The 16,621-nt window shown below is 43.3% G+C and overlaps 1 protein-coding gene across 2 annotated transcripts in view; it reads right to left on the bottom strand.

The window, feature by feature from the left end:
* LOC129750510 (semaphorin-2A) overlaps positions 1 to 16,621 on the bottom strand; it is a 402,306-nt gene that overhangs the window by 83,874 nt on the left and 301,811 nt on the right. For both annotated transcript variants that reach the window (XM_055745474.1, XM_055745473.1), the window contains one exon: positions 13,362 to 13,430. In XM_055745474.1, coding sequence (XP_055601449.1) covers positions 13,362 to 13,430 — 69 coding nt within the window. The remainder of the gene's footprint in view (positions 1 to 13,361; positions 13,431 to 16,621) is intronic.

Raw genomic sequence — 16,621 nt, 5'->3', positions numbered from 1 at the left:
ATTCAGTTGTGTGGCCTTATTCTCCAGCGTAATAGATTACATTGAACCAGATTTTTCAATTAAAACACCGGCTTATTCAAAGTCAGACCAATTCCTCGAAACAACTCAATTCACATATTTTTCCACCAAAGAAAAAAAAAAATCAAATACGGTAGCTGATCCCGTCAAATGCGATGCCCATATTATGCGGTTTCCGTCCTTAATAAGCGCGCCCGGCGAAAGCGTGAAATAAAATTTGAAAATGTAAATTTCAAACCTCGCATCTTCAAACTCGCAGCTTATTTTTTCCCTTAAGGAGAGGTAAAAGCTGCTCGGGTAAGGGGAAGGTGATCACGCATGAATAAAAATCTCGGTACAGAGGAAACCAAAACGATATAATTGCGATTTTCGCGTATTTTTTTTGCTACCTTTCACTCTCATTCCCGGAAAAGCCAGCGAAAGGCATTGAAAAGAGTGTATTTCCCGGGTTTTATCTCTTATTTTCCGCAGCTCGACAATTTGTTCAGATACTCCGGTATGGGTATTTGGAAAGTTTTTTTTTTATTTTCCGTGGTGAAATGAGTATATATGTATGTGCACAGCAGCGCATTTTGTGTATGGGTAAAAGCACCGTGAATCAGCAGATGTTAACATTTTTTTTTGCTGCTGATGCTCTTCAAATTTATATTTTTCATTTCTCTGGAAACGATTGCTCATGAGCAGCAGCAGCAGCAGTAGAAGCAGGGGAAAACCATTTATGAAGTTTAACGCCATCAATTCACCCACCCACTTCACTTTGCGGGATCGTTTTCCTTTGCAGAAGTTTTTTTTTTATCTACGGATCCGGTAGAATGAATCAGCATCTTCGATTTCTCATTTTCACGTACAAATGTTGTTACGTGCCCGGAAAAACTAAGCCAATTTAGAAGGGCGCTGCCTGGTGGTTGGAAGTTGATGAGAGTTTCCCGGGTACGGTACGACTTGAGGTTTTCATGTTTTCCTCCTGGTGGAAGACAGGGGCTGATGTTGCTCGAGCGATTATTGAGGTGTGTGTTTTCCGGTATCGACTTTTCGGAAAATTGTTGCCCAAAGCTACGAAAATTGGGTAAGCCTTTTCCCCCCCGTAATGATTCGAGCAAGCGAATCATTTGGGGTTTGATTTTGCAGGTGTAAGGAATTTGAGAAAAATAGTTTATCGAACCATTGATTAGAGTTTTTTTTTCAATTTTTTTTAAAGTTATATTGTTGAAGATTCCAATTTATCTTCAAAAGATCCAACTGTACCAATCCTTCTATCTATCAGTTGACAGAGACCACAACTCAAACCGAAAGTAGTAATAAAGTTTGTTGCTGAACAAAGTTTACGACTGGATCCCCATCACACTGTCTCGAAACGGACAAAACTTTGAAACTTCTGTACTGCGGTCAAACCGCAGAACACCTGTCATAAAGTCGTTTTTAATCGATCGAGCTCATATGTTAGGTCGAAACAACATTTCTGTTGGCCGCAAGAACTCAAACAGCTGGAGCATAATCTGGAAGAGGGCTCAACATTTTAATAGCCTTTAACAAAACGTGGGTTACATTGAACGCTTCAGAAAATTTAGAAAGCTACCAATCGATTATTAGTGGTTTGCTAATGGGATTTTGGGATGGTAGTTATTTGATTATTTTGTGAAAGAAGCAAACACGCGATGTCTTCATTATTCAACCAAACATACCAGCTCAAACATGTTCGTCTCCACGCATAGTTTGGTACTTTTACTAGATGGGCGCAATGAAAATCACGGAGCGACAAAATAAAACAGGAGCTATTCGGGTGACGGGTGTATTTCCTGGTAGGCCCCGTCACATCAAAAACGTGTGACGCTCTCTTACTCAAGTCAGCCGCTCAGTTTTCAAGTAAGTTCAAGTCAAGTTCGTAAAGACGAACGTGTTAATATGCAGAGAGCAGCATTAAGCAAACATTTTTGAAGCTATATTCCTGTGCTGTTTTTATATACGTCTATATACATCATTCGTACTTATTCGACACCTTATTCGTACTTATCGGAAGAATGTAAGAGAGCGCACGATTTTGCTCTCATGACCGTCAAATAGTTGTCAATGACAATATATTTTCCAGTTCTTTCATTGGTCAATATTTCTAAATTCCCATCTAATTTAAAGCCAGCTGGATGCATTGCTGTTTGCAGAGAGAACAAGACGATGATTTTCTCACTTGAAGCCCGCGTGGAAGCAAAATAATTTCAAAACTTACAAACATGGCGAACTTTTTATAATATCCGATAAAAACTCACCTCACACGTCATTTCGTACGATCTTTTCACTGTGCAGTTGGAATTGCGATTCGCAACACCATTGTAAACGACTTAAGTTTTCATTTCTGATAAAATTTGCTGGGTATACTGTGCAGCTTACAGTATGCCAAAGTGCTGGCGACGAGCGGCAAAAGGAATTGCCGACCTTCTTGCTAGCTGCTTGAAAACCGAGCTCAACAAGCGAGAACCGATGCCAATCGAGAAACAAGAGGTGGCGTTCAACACGCAACCAGGATAGTACTCAAGCGAGCTATTAGAACCAACCAGGAAAACTATTTAAGAGCACTGTGCCAAAGCGTTGATAAAAATCTATAAGGTCAAGCCTATAGAGAAAGCCTGGCGAGATTTGATGATCATAAGGTGGCCGACTGAAAAGTGTCTGGACAAATTGAAGGAGATCGTTGCACACATTTTCTCGCATCATGTTCAGACCAGAGATGTTAAAATCGCGAGTCTACATACTCGCACTTTGCCGTTCTTTGCAGAACGATTTTATTTCGTTAAACTCAAACTGCTATGATGCTATCGAAAGTTCAATTCGGAAAGCATCAGGAAACAAGCTTCGGGTAAACTCGGCAGGAGTAAACAGCAATCGGGGGAAACATTCGCGAAGCGAACGTACAGTTTTGCGAATCCAAAATTCAAATCGTTTTCGTTCGGCAGCCGAACAAATCAATCGGACAACGCATGGGGGCGTGGCTAAAAGTGATAGATACAACACAAGGGATCGGGAAACGAGCGAGAGAAGGGTGCGAGGCAATGTACACTCGGTCCGTCGGGAAACGATCGCTCGTGTGCATTCGTGTATGGTAAGCATCGTTCTGTTTTTTCGTTGGTGTGATTTTATTCCTGCGAGGTATGGAAAACAACAATGCAGAACTGTTCTTTTCGTTTTGTGTAAAATCACGTAATGATTGGAACGAAGATAAAATCAATCTGCACACATCAAGTTAAACTCGGAAAAAATCAGCCGAATGATTCTTTCCGAAACGAGTTTACGCAACGCTGGTTAGACGCAGTGGTCATTCATCCCGTACTACGCAGGAGGCCACTACGTTGATCCAGAAACTAACGAAGAACCTGTAGCAATAGCTAATAAACTTGCGGTGAATAAGGCTTCTGGTCCAGACAGAATTCCAAATTCAGGGGTTAAAGTGACTGTACAAAATTTTTCGGATGCTTACAGAGTGGTGCTACAAAACAGTCCTGGCGATGGATTTTTCTCCAACATGTGAAAACCTCTGCCTTGGGTCCTGTTTCGTTTCCGGCGATTTCACGTGGCCATGCCAACGGAAATTGCGGAAATCTTCCACCAGGTTAGAATCATCGAAGGTGACAGACATGCTCAGGGCTTCCTCTAAAACCCTGATCCACAAGGCCAACCAGGAGTTTTTACTATGAACGTAGCTACCTTCGGTTCCACGTGTTCTCTCGCATCTGCGCACTACGTTATGACCCTGAACGCCTAGCAATACGAAAAACAATATCCCAGAACAGAAGATACAATAGTGAAAAGAACCTACATACTTTGATGATTACGCAGATAATTTTGAAAATGCAGTAGTTTTCATGTCCATCTCGGTCTTGATCGGTCGGAAGTTATCTTCTGCTACGAGCACAGGCACATGCCCGATGTGCAGAAACATGCCAGAAAGGCCTCGATGCCCAGTTGGCAGCACCAGTGGAACAGCTCGGAACGTGCCCGGTAAACCCTTCGCTTGATCCCTAACGTCAGACTTTGGATGGGTCGGAGACATGGAGAGGTTAATTTCTGCATGACACAGTTCTTGACTTGTCACGGGTGCTTCATGCAGTACTACACCGGTTTGGCTACGTGGCCTCGCCATTCTGCCCAACCTGCGGTGACACAATCGAAACACCAGAGCACGTAGTATTCAACCGTCTGAGCTTCGAAGGGGTACGCTCTAACATGCTTGCCGCCTGCGGACCAGACACGACAGCCGACAACATTGTGCGGAGGATGTGAGAGGATGCCAGAATGTCCAGGATATCAGCGATGGATTCACCCGGACCATGACAGCCCTGCAGAAGAGTTGGAACTAGCACTAGTCCGCGACCGGTGTAGGTTAGACCGGAAATCCTTCCTCGAACGGCGAATCCTTACTCGGTTGCGCATCGGGCACACTAGACTGACCCATGGATTCCTAATGGACAAAGGTGACCCTCCCTACTGTCAAGCATGCAACATACCGAATTCCGTAAAACACATAATCATCCAATGCCCAGTATACCAGCAAGCACGAACGGACAGCGGATTGGCAACTAGCCTCAGGGAAGCCTTGTCGAACGATCCGGACGAAGAGGAAAAAGTTTTCTCGTTTCTTCGAACAATCAAACTTATTGCTGAAATATGAACTGTCAAGAGAAGGAAAAACAACAACAAAATACACAAGAACAAAACAAAACAAAAACTTCACAAGCCACAGAAGGAAAAGGGATGAATCATCCGCGAGGATGAAAATCCCGGAAAAAAGAAAACAACAACGACCGGTGTAGGCTGACTCCTTCGTCGGGGAGCATCTGAGTAGTGTGTGTCCGAACGTGGCAGTAAAGCATTCAAAGATAAAACTCTACCTTCTGCGTATGCCGAGCTGCCTGATACGTCGCGCGTCTGTGTGTATGATACCTCGAACGCGCCCTCTGCGACGGAGGCTGTGTGGATAAGACAAGACCTTCTCCACAGTCGAACTCGTAGGGGGAAGAGTATTCACGTTGCGGTGTAAATACTCTCGGGTAGAGTGGTTTCACGTCGTCGTCGGATGAGCCACTGGAGTTCGGTAGGATGACATCACCGTCGGGTTTCATCTGAGTCGCAAGCGTTAAAGCTGCTCTCGATACGGCACACGGCGAACGAAAAGGCTTGGGTTGCCAGCCCCAAAGTTGCAAGCCAAAGGAAGGAGTAGGACTGGACCACGGTGGGAGTAGAATTTTTCTTTCGGCAGGGGGCATTCGAGTAGTGTGCGTCAGATCCTAGCAGTAAAGCATACAAAGATAAGACTCTACCTCTTGCGTATGCCGAGCTGTAAGATAGCTCCACCGCCGCGGAGTATCTGAGTAGAACGCGCTCCCTACGACGAAAACTGCGGGGATAAGACTTGACCTTCTTCGCAGTCGAACTCGTAGGGCGAAGAGTATTTACGCCGCGATACTCTCAGGTAGAGTGATTTCACCCGTCGTCAGTAGATGAGTCACTCGAGTCGGTGCAGGATGACGTCTTCGCCGGAAATCATCCGAGTAGTTTTTCGTAAAGCCCCGGACGTGTGCTATGATAGGCGCGAGTCTAGGATAAGCTGCTCTCGATTTGGCACACGGACAGGCAAAGAGGAGAGAGCCTCGAGCTAAACCAAGCCTTGCCAAGATCTCGAGTCGTTAGAGGAGAGGTCATTGGTCTTAGTGGTCTCGAACAGAGGCGGAACGCACGATAGTCGTGCAAACCAAGCGAGCCTCGAGTTACGAGTAAAGACCCTTAGATTTGAATCGTAACAAGAGGCAGGGTATATATGCTGGAGCTTTAAATTGAGTTATCCGATGAGCGCTTAAGCGCAGTCATAGGCCGCCATCCCGGGTACAACTTTCGATGCAGGTCCAGATGGGAATTATGACCAGAGGCCCCAGCTGGACTTTATGGCGTAGGGGTACTTAGTATCATGAGTCGACCAATTGCGCCCATGGACCCGGAGTAGCATACTGGAGGGACGCTGTGGCTCGCCGTGCCTTGAAATGCAATCCGTAAAAAGGATTTAGCACCTGGATGATCAACTAATTAAAAAAAAAGTAAATTTTTGGAACTAGGAAGAAGCGTTACTGGTTCCTGGGTCAGATGAGCGCATTACAAGGGCAGTCGTGCAGACAAATAAAGGACTCACTCGTCAGTCTGTGTCAAAGTTAGTGGTTTTAGAGGTCACACAAGAAGGAAACACTGAATCTGACACTCCAAATACCAGTGTAACGGGAGAAGGGATATTGGAATCTGGCATCCTTCCCTAATCACATTCCGACAGGCCGCTGACAATTTCACTTGAGTGGCTGAAAATCATCGTTTTTGAAGGAAATGTTATTCCTTCTCTTATTTAAGGACTTGACGAACAAAACGAATAAAGATAAACTACATTCCACCACTGGCTGGTAAACGGTGGATAATGTGCAACACGAGACCCCATAGTGGTCATATCACCTCTTATTCACAACTCCTATCTCTACCTCCCCGCGGTGCCGGCTGGGGTGCGAGTAACCTAAGCGGAGATCGGGTACCCAACCCCGGTGGATGCTTTGGTCGCATGCAGACTGAGAAGGTGGCCACACGCGTCTGTTCCCCAGGTCAGGGGCGGCGTGCAACAACAACCGAGTGTCTGTTCTCCAGGTCAGGGGCGGCTCAAACAGCGTCTGTCTTGCAGCAAGCGGCTGAATTTATGAAATGCGGCTCCCGCCAGCTAAGTCCAAGATGGCAGCCCCATCGCGGGATAGGGACTTTAGGCTAACAACCTACTGCTCCCGATTTGAAATTGTTACGGAATCCGAAAGAAATGACCGACCTGGAACTTTGGCGACGACTTTTAGCATGAAAACACGGACACGAATTGGAACTTGGAATGTTTTAACCCTTGCCCAACAAGGAAAACTGGAACAACTTGCTAGAGAGGCTAGCCGCCTCAAGCTTGAAATTCTGGGACTGAGCGAAGTCCGTTGGCCTAATACTGGAGAACACAAGACACAATCCGGGCAAGTCCTGCTTTACTATGGCATACGAGGAGAACATGCTACTCGGGAACGAGGAGTTGGTTTCCTGTTAAGCCCGCAGGCCTACGCGGCCCTCATTAGATGGGAACCGATAAACGAAAGAATAATCGTAGCCAGATTCAGAACACGGGTTAGAAACCTTACAATGGTCCAGTGTTATGCGCCAACTGACGTTGCCGACTTGCAGGAGAAAGAGCAGTTTTACAGTCAACTGAACAGCGTGGTAGAGAGAATTCCGAAGGGTGACATTCAAATCCATTTGGGCGACTTCAACGCAAAGATTGGCTCCGACAATCAGGACCTTGAGCGCATCATGGGGCGCCATGGCCTAGGACAGATGAGCGAAAACGGAGAGCTGTTTGTAGAATTTTGTGGCAACAACAACATGGGGATCGGCGGATCGCTCTTCCCCCATCGACCAGCACATAAGGTCACATGGGTATCCCGAGATGGCCGAACAGAAAATCAAATTGACCACATCTGCATCAGCCGAAAATGGAGAAGGAGCCTTCTTGATGTCCGCAACAAACGAAGCGCAGACATTGCATCTGACCATCACCTCGTCCTTGGCGAGATACGACTGAGAGTTGCGCGTGTCCAACGGCGCGAGGAGAAAGTCGGGTGTCGATACGACGTCCGCCGGTTGGAGAATCCAGAGGTGAAAAGGGCATACGTTGAACAGCTAGAATCCCGAGCCTCGGAGCTGCCGACAGACGGAACAGTCGAAGTACAGTGGTGTGGAATCAAGAATGCCTTTATCACGACGAGCCATGGTACTCTCGGTAAAGTTTGTGGAAGAAGAAGTGAATGGATGTCGGATGAAACTTGGAGGATGGTCGATGATCGGAGAAAGGCGAAAGTCGGAATTGAGCAGGCATGTAGGGTAAAACTGTACAAAACGCACCAGCTAAGCATAATTGCTATTTATAGGGATACCAATCATTTAAGAACCAAATTGAGAGTTGACAACGATTCAAGGATGAAATCTATGTATTATCGAAAAGAAAAAATATGATAAAAACTCGATTTTGACTAGATTTTTGCAAAAAAACTAAAACAGCCAGAAAACAAACCGCGGGGTAGAACGCCAAAACTAGTGGACAGAACGCACCAAACAGGAAGGGTGGTAAGAAATAGAACGATGATTATACGGAATGTAATTATTGAATCACCAAATGTTTAATTACATGTTCATGGTAGTTTTGTTAACTACCATTTTTTGGTTAAAAATCATTTTGTATTGCTAAACTGATCAAAAATTCTGCAGACTGGTCCGACGTTTGGAAGTACCATCCGCGGGTCTCCAGACCGCACCTAGCCGGGGGAACTACCGCGCTGCCTCACAGGGTTCACTCGAGCGCTCGTTGTCACTGGCTGTCTGCCGACTGGCGTGCACGCTCGTGTCGGATGACGAAGTGTCAGTTTTATCCATTCACACATCCCCCTCCTATCTCAAAGAAAATATGATAGAAAATATTTAAAAAACTATCTCATATATCTATTTATCATGGTTTTTTACCAAATTAAATTTGAATCTGCAAACCCAAGGAATTGACAGAGTTTATGTAACCAAAGTATTTGAATGTTGAACTGCATTTAGAGTGGTTATGCACTAAAGGCTATCTTATCACAACACCCTCGCAATTTCTTCAGAGAACCCTCTCAAACATTTAACAGATTCACATTTAAAAAATCTTTATGAGAGGTAAAAAATCAACGAAAAACCATATATAATCATTTTTTTCCATACTTTAATGATATTTAGGTTGCAATACGATAGCTTAAGGAAATTTCTTACTCACTTTGCATGATAATCATCGGAAATCTTACTTTCGATGCAAGGTGCAATTACTAATGTCAATTGATTCGTTCTCAAGATGTGTTTATCGATCAATGCAATTATCAGTAAAGGAACTGTTTCATACATTTCCTGCAAACTGTCCTGTGTATCCCCTCTACTGTATTCAACCAAACAGTTAGCTTGACTCCTTTTTTTCAAGAGACTTTCTAACCTCGTCTTTCAATTTCAAGCTGTCCAACAAATATGTTCTTACTTTTTTCTATTCAATTACATTGCCAATCTTATTCATATCTTAAGCTTTAAGCCGTTACCTTGCTGGTATTTTAATTCAAGAATGCTTAACGTATTTATTCGATCCGCTATCTCGACTCGCTAAGTATTGTATACTCTTATTTCAAGCTGAACTCTAATTCTGTTCTATCAATAATTTATTCATTAAAATCACATGAGATTTTAAAGTTATATTTTAGTATAATTACTTTCGATATGTTTTAAAATTAGTTCTTATCTCAAGCAGTTCTTCCAACTCGTTTAGTTTCCAATGAGATGAAATACTTAAATAGTCTTTTCAACATACTTTTCAATTGGATTTTTGGTTTTATCACCGCGATTGTTTATACTTCGAAGTTATCGACGTTTTTCGGTGAGTTTTAAAAATAATCAAAACAAATTACCAGTTGTCCATACGTTTCGAGCTACTCTGGCATTCGCTCCTCTTCAGTGGACAAATTGACTGGCCATCGTCAGTTTAGACGATGGCCAGTCAATTTGTCCACTGAAGAGGAGCGAATGCCAGAGTAGCTCGAAACGTATGGACAACTGGTAATTTGTTTTGATTATTTTTAAAACTCACCGAAAAACGTCGATAACTTCGAAGTATATACTTTTCAATTTCAAGCTGTCCTCACAAAATAATGGAATTTGTTTTTTTTATCAATACGTTCAGGCTGCCCTCTCAACTCGCCTTTTTTAATTTCTTGCTTTCCTCGCTCTAAATTTCTACCAATCATTTGAGGCTGTCCTCTCAACCCGCCTTTAAAATTCCAAGCTGCCCTCTCAATTTCAATCGATTTCTTCAGGCTGTCCTCTCAACTCGCTTGAAATTTTAATCAATTTATTCAGGCTGTCCTCTCAACTCGCCTATCAGTTTCAAGCTGTCCTCTCAACTCGCTTGAAATCCTCGTCAATGTGGACTGGCGGTCCTCTCGACTTGCCATCCAATTTCGAGCTGTCCTCTCAACTCGCTTGAAATTGTTACCAAAACGCTCAGGCTGCCCCCTCGACTCGCCTATCAGTTTCAAGCTGTCCTATCAACTCACTTAAAATTTTAATCGATTTATTAAGGCTGTCCTCTCAACTCGCCTATCAGTTTCAAGCTGTCCTCTCAACTCGCTTGAAATCCTCGTCAATGTGCACTGGCGGTCCTCTCAACTCGCCATCCAATTTCAAGCTGTCCTCTCAACTCGCTTGAAATTGTTACCAAAACGCCCAGGCTGTCCTCTCAGCTCACCTTTCAGTTTCAAGCTGACCTTTCAACTCGCTTGAAACTAGCGTCAATATGTTCGGGCTGTCCTCTCAACACGCCTTCCAATTTCAAGCTGTCCTCTCAACTCGCTTGAAATTGTGAAAATAATCAAGCTGCCTTTACGACTCGCTTAACATTACATATTTATTGTTTTTTTTTTTTTCAAGCTCTCTTCTCAACAGACTTGAAAATGAGGCTGAATTATGTTTTCCTTAAAATCCAGTTTCGGCATTATTCCAACAGCATTGCATTTTTCTTAAACAACTTTAAAAATGATGGGTAATCTATTTACTCATTTTCCAGTTTTTTTGCAATGGATAGTTCATAAACTGTTTGGTTTTCAACCTCGTTTGACGAAAATTATTTTAACATGATCGCGTTTGTTTTTCTTTTTTCGGTTCGCTTTTTTTTTACCAATTTCTCGATTTTTTTAAGCTTTTGAAATATTACCTGCCACGGTCGCCAAATATGCAGACTGGTCCGACGTTTGGAAGTACCATCCGCGGGTCTCCAGACCGCACCTAGGCGGGGGAACTACCGCGCTGCCTCACAGGGTTCACTCGCGCGCTCGTTGTCACTGGCTGACTGCCGACTGGCGTGCACGCTCGTGTCGGATGACGAAGTGTCAGTTTTATCCATTCACACAATAGTCATCCGAAAAAGCACATGAGTGGTAAAACGATAAGCTGTAGTTTGATCAGATTGCGCAAGCTGTTTTACCATAAAACCTTATATGTAACTTATAAAAAATTACAAGTTTCACGCTGATTCCATTTATTCCTCTGTTTCTAAGAACTAAAGTAGATTTTGTGAACTTTTTATCTATTGAATGATGAAAAAGCTTGTTTACTACAATAAAAATGAAGAAAAACATCATTCGAAGCCATAGGTTAGTGTATGTTTGAGAAAGAATGGCATGGGCCATTTTACCCCGCTGGTGCGTCTTGTACAGTTTTCCCCTACCGGGTCAGCCAAAGCAGCCGCCCGCTTACGATATGCGGAGCTGGAAAAGGCAGTTAAACGAGCTTGTAGACGAGACAAGAGAGCCTGGACAAACTCCCTAGCCGAAGAGGGGGAAAGAGCCGCCGCCAATGGAGATATCCGATTACTTTATGACATTTCTCGCCGCCTCAGTGGTGCAAGGACTAATGCAAGAATGCCGCTAAAAGACCGAGCAGGTCAGTTATTGACCGATCGAACAGATCAGCTCAAACGATGGACTGAGCACTTCGAACAACTCTTTCGAGTCACGAATAGCGATGGCCAACAGAATCTGCAGCTCGAAGCGCCAACAGTAAGTCGCATAAATGGCGTCAACTCGGAAGCGCCTTCGCTAGCTGAAATAGAAGCGGCAATCAAAAACATGAAATCCAACAAAGCACCTGGGATCGATTGCATCCCTGCTGAAATGCTGAAAGCCGACCCTGCCCTATCAGCACAAATGTTGCACCGTCTTTTCGCTGACATCTGGGATACTGCAACATTCCCGGCCGACTGGATGCAGGGTGTCCTCGTAAAGGTCCCGAAGAAAGGAGACCTGACAGAGTGCGGTAACTGGCGAGGCATAACGTTGATCTGTACAACCCTCAAAGTACTCTGCAAAGTGATTCTGAACAGGATCCAGGAGAAAATAGACGCTACACTCCGACGGCAACAAGCTGGATTCCGATCCGGACGATCATGTGTGGACCACATCACTACGCTACGAATCATACTGGAACAAATCAACGAATTCCAGGACTCTCTTCTGCTGGTGTTCGTTGATTTCGAAAAAGCATTCGACCGACTTAACCATGAAAACATCTGGGCGGCTCTAAGGCGACGAGGGGTCGCAGAGAAACTAGTCCATCTCATCGAAGCCCAGTACGAGTCATTTTCGTGCAAGGTCTTGCACGACGGTGTCTTGTCCGAACCAATCCCGGTAACTGCTGGAGTGAGACAAGGATGTATTCTATCACCGCTACTTTTTCTAATCGTAATGGATGAGATTCTGATTGGATCGATTGACTGTGCACCGAACCGAGGATTACCGTGGAATCCTTTAACAATGGAGCAACTGAACGACCTTGACCTGGCTGACGATATTGTTTTGCTCGCCCAAACACAACCAGATATGCAGAGCAAACTCGACGACCTCACCGAAAGTTCCAAAGCAGCAGGTCTCAAAGTCAATGTCGGAAAGACCAAGTCGATGGAGATCAACACAGGAAATCCCTCCAGTTTCATGGTAGCTGGGCAACAAGTTGAGAAAGTGGAGTGCTTCCAGTATCTTGGTAGCCAGATAACGCCTGATGGTGGTACCAGGAAAGACATCGAAACCCGGATCAGAAAGGCCCGATTTGCGTTTGCGAGTCTCCGAAACATCTGGCGGTCACGCCTGATCTCTCTACGAACGAAAATCAGAATCTTCAACTCAAACGTCAAATCCGTATTGCTGTACGGGTGCGAAACTTGGTGCACATATGCGGTAACGACGCGAAAACTGCAAGTATTTGTAAACCGCTGCCTGCGGAATATCATCCGCGCTTGGTGGCCTGGCAACTGGATCTCGAATGTGGAACTACATCACCGGTGTCATCAAAAGGCGCTAGAAATCGAGATTCGGGAACGTAAGTGGAGATGGATTGGGCATACGCTGCGAAAAGATGAAGACGAGATTTGCAGAGAGGCGCTAGATTGGAATCCAGAAGGTCATCGAAGAAGAGGCAGACCCAGAAACTCGTGGCGGCGAAGCCTAGCCGCTGAAATCCGAACAGTCGACGAGAATCTTGACTGGGACCAGGTGAAGACGCTGGCTCCGGATCGTCAACAGTGGAGGTCTTTTACCACGGCCCTATGCACCGGAGGATCGGCGCGGGATCATTAAGTAAGTAAGTATATTCCACCACTGAAATCTACGTTTTCAACAACCTCAAAACTTCAAAATCTTGTTACACTTGAAGACCAAATAATACTAAAATTTTTAAGTTACACTTACCTCACTTTTGCCCTTTGATACGCAGTTACGAATATCAGAGCTGGACGGATCCAACACGATTGCATCACGCTGGAAGAAAAAAAAGAAGGTTTAATTAGATCTTCATTACATTTCAGAAATAAAAAAAACTGTGGTGTCTCAATTTCAACCCCACTTCAAACACCAAACCTCCATCCAACCAACATCATTAAACATTCATCATTTCTGATATCCACAAAAACCATAATTTGCTCATTACATCTAGCATCCCATTCGAGATCCATTGCATTGCCAAGAGATCAACGAGCCGACCGAAATCAGCATCATCTTCAGTGCTTCAGTTGTTGCCGCAGAAAAGCGGCGCCCAAATCGAACGAAACATTGACAATCCTGCGGTTTCTGTGGCGACGGCCTGAAGACTTTAGTACCTCAGAAGCCTTCTTGCCAGTACACTGGCTGACAAATTTTTTGTAGATATAACTTTTTATCAATAAATTTTGTAGATAAATATTTTTTTTGAAAAATATAAAAGTGAAAATTTGAAAACATCTACAAAAAAAACCGAACTTACAAAGTTATTTGTAATTTTTTTTTTAATAAGCTGAACAGTGTCAGTCATCAATATGGTAGCGATTGGAAGCGGCTGTTGGTGCGAATTTTGATGGGGTCGCAGGCTCAGTAAAATTTGAAACCGCATCCAAACATCATTAGCTAGCTGTTGAGGGAAGTTTCGATTATCCTGGCTGGCAGCAACAGCGACAGCACCACAGCATCCTCGGCCATCCTTTCAATATTTGAGAGAATTGTGGAGCAAGATAGACTAGAATTGAAGCATGGAGGATGGTTTTCGCTAATTAGAACTAATTTTGGGGTTTTGCGGAAATCACTCGAAGGAAACTTTCTTGCAGCTCGTTGGGAAAGTTTGCTGATGAAACCAAGAGCTGCGGTTTTGATGAATAATAAAGTAGTTCGGTGCTTTAATGTTGTTTTTGTACTATTTTGATTTAAAGTGTATTCGATAAGCGTGTTCTTAAAACAGGTAGAAATATAAACGCCTGGCATTAAGCTTGAGTTTCCTCTTAAAGCCCATTTTTGATATGATGTCTTCAGATTTGGTCATTCTTTAAGTACTTACATTAGTTAAAAAATTTTATAAAATCGTGAACGTTATTGACCGACTCAAATGTATTTTTGGAATTTGGTGCTTAAACCGAAAATAAAAAAAAAAAACTATTTTGCTTTGTGTAGTTAAAAAAAAGAACCTTAGCTTAGAAAAGATACAGTGCAACCCAAGAGATAGTTGTAGAAATTTTATTTTGAATCTCTTGTTCATATAAAAAGATTTTTTTTTTCGTTTGAATATTTGAGATTGAAATTTTGAACAATTTAGTTCTTGTTTTGAGGAAGATGAACTGATACCAATTCCGGAAAACAGCTCTCGCTCATTCATTCGAATAACCCTCTTCTGTGCCAATGAATCGAACAGGATGTCACATCAAATCAACAGTCAGTGTTCCCTTTCGGTGCTCTTAGAACCTTTTCGATCTGCGATGCATCCGAAGGGAAAACACATTTTTCATTCCAAAAAAACGGAATGCTCTAACCGATGGGTTTCCTTGGAAAATCCATTCACCCGAAGTAGGAGCATCACACACACGCTGTGTAAATGGCGTGTCATGCTTAATTTTTGATTCTCTCGTACATTTTTTTTCCGGCCCCTGAGGGTTAGTTTTTTCTCTTTCAATGTTTTTTCGCGCGACACCATTGCCAGTCAGTCAGCTAGCCAAGGAACACTACCGGTTGGCGGTAATCATGATGGATTAACACAGTCATCAAATGTACATCAGAAACATTTGCAAATGGAGCAGCATCTCGAAGCTTTTTCCTGGGTATTTTCGGGTTCCTGGTCGGGAAGAGGAAGAAAGAAAATAGAACTTTTCCGATTCAGGAGTAGGGAGTGTGTCGATGATTAGACGGTGGCATCCCTGGCAAGATGATGTAAAGTGGATGATGGATGGCTGCATGTGGCTGGATGATGAGATGAGACAATCTCGGGGCTGCCGTCTGTCAGTTGGGATTTCCCTTCTGATGTTTCGTTTAACAAGATGTGTAATTGAATGTCAACGTCGATTCGAGAGCTATGATGAGTATGGCCTCGATTGCGGATCGATGCAAGGGGAAGATCTTATCATAATTGTAACTTTTGGTGTTTTCATATGTCTTGATTAACGCTCCTAGCAATTCCTGCATTAGCGATTAGGAAGCAACTGATTTCTTTGATCGCAACGTTGGTACTTTATTAATAAGGTCGACATTGGTGCAAAGAGGTTTTCCCCTATATTCATGATCGATAACTACACTCAAAATGTATTCGCTGTTTTGAAAAATTTTAAGCTGGAATAAATATATGTATTTCGAATAGGGTTGGCTTAAAATAAAAACATCAATTAAAAAAAAAATTCATCAAATTTTCAAAGTTTGTGAATAGTATTAGAGAAACATGAGACATCAAAGAACGAAAATTACACATTGGTCGTGAATATCATGAATTTTTCAAAAAAGATTTATCGACGTGACTTGAACCCAAAATTTCCGCTTCAGTTCAACAGTGCGTTAGTTAACTACTCCACGGTCAAGGTGATTAAATAAGCTCCAGCATGGGTACACTTCGAGCTCCATTGGTCGACTACTGACACTTTTTTTCTGGGATTTTCATCCTGTCGGATGATTTAAACCTGGACTACTGGATCTCCTATCCTACTTTTCCTTACTCCATAGCTGTAAGCACCCTGGTGTTCCTTGCACACCAGTGCGTCCAGATATTCGGATTTCTGTTTAGATCTGCATATTTTCACCACTTTTACGGATTTATGGATCGATGTCTAGATTCTCCGGATTTCCAGGATTTTCTTACAGATTTCTACGGATTATTTTTATTTATAGTCATTTTCTATACATTAACGAAAATTCTAACTGACGACAAAAAAGAAACATTAAGAATCATTTTTACCAAAATCAGTTTTTTTTTTTTAACCCACGGATCTGTCCCCTTAGCAATCTGGCAACGCAGTTGCTCACTAATGAACTCTCTGTTGTTTCACTATCATCCACCCATCGACTCGAGATTTTAGTCGAGCGCGCACATAGTCGAATGTTTTGGGCCACGGTGAAAAAAAAAACAAGGTAGGCTACTCCCACGAGTAAACAACTTGTATGAGTGTAAACAAGTGACGTCATTGCTATTTTTGATCAGCGTGCAAGGCAATAAGCATTGCGCGTAC

The sequence above is a fragment of the Uranotaenia lowii genome, chromosome 3, assembly GCF_029784155.1.
Source record: "Uranotaenia lowii strain MFRU-FL chromosome 3, ASM2978415v1, whole genome shotgun sequence".
Classification (NCBI taxonomy): Eukaryota; Metazoa; Arthropoda; class Insecta; order Diptera; family Culicidae; genus Uranotaenia; species Uranotaenia lowii.
Note: the sequence above shows the minus strand (reverse complement) of the source record. Positions and strands in the feature narration are given on the sequence as shown.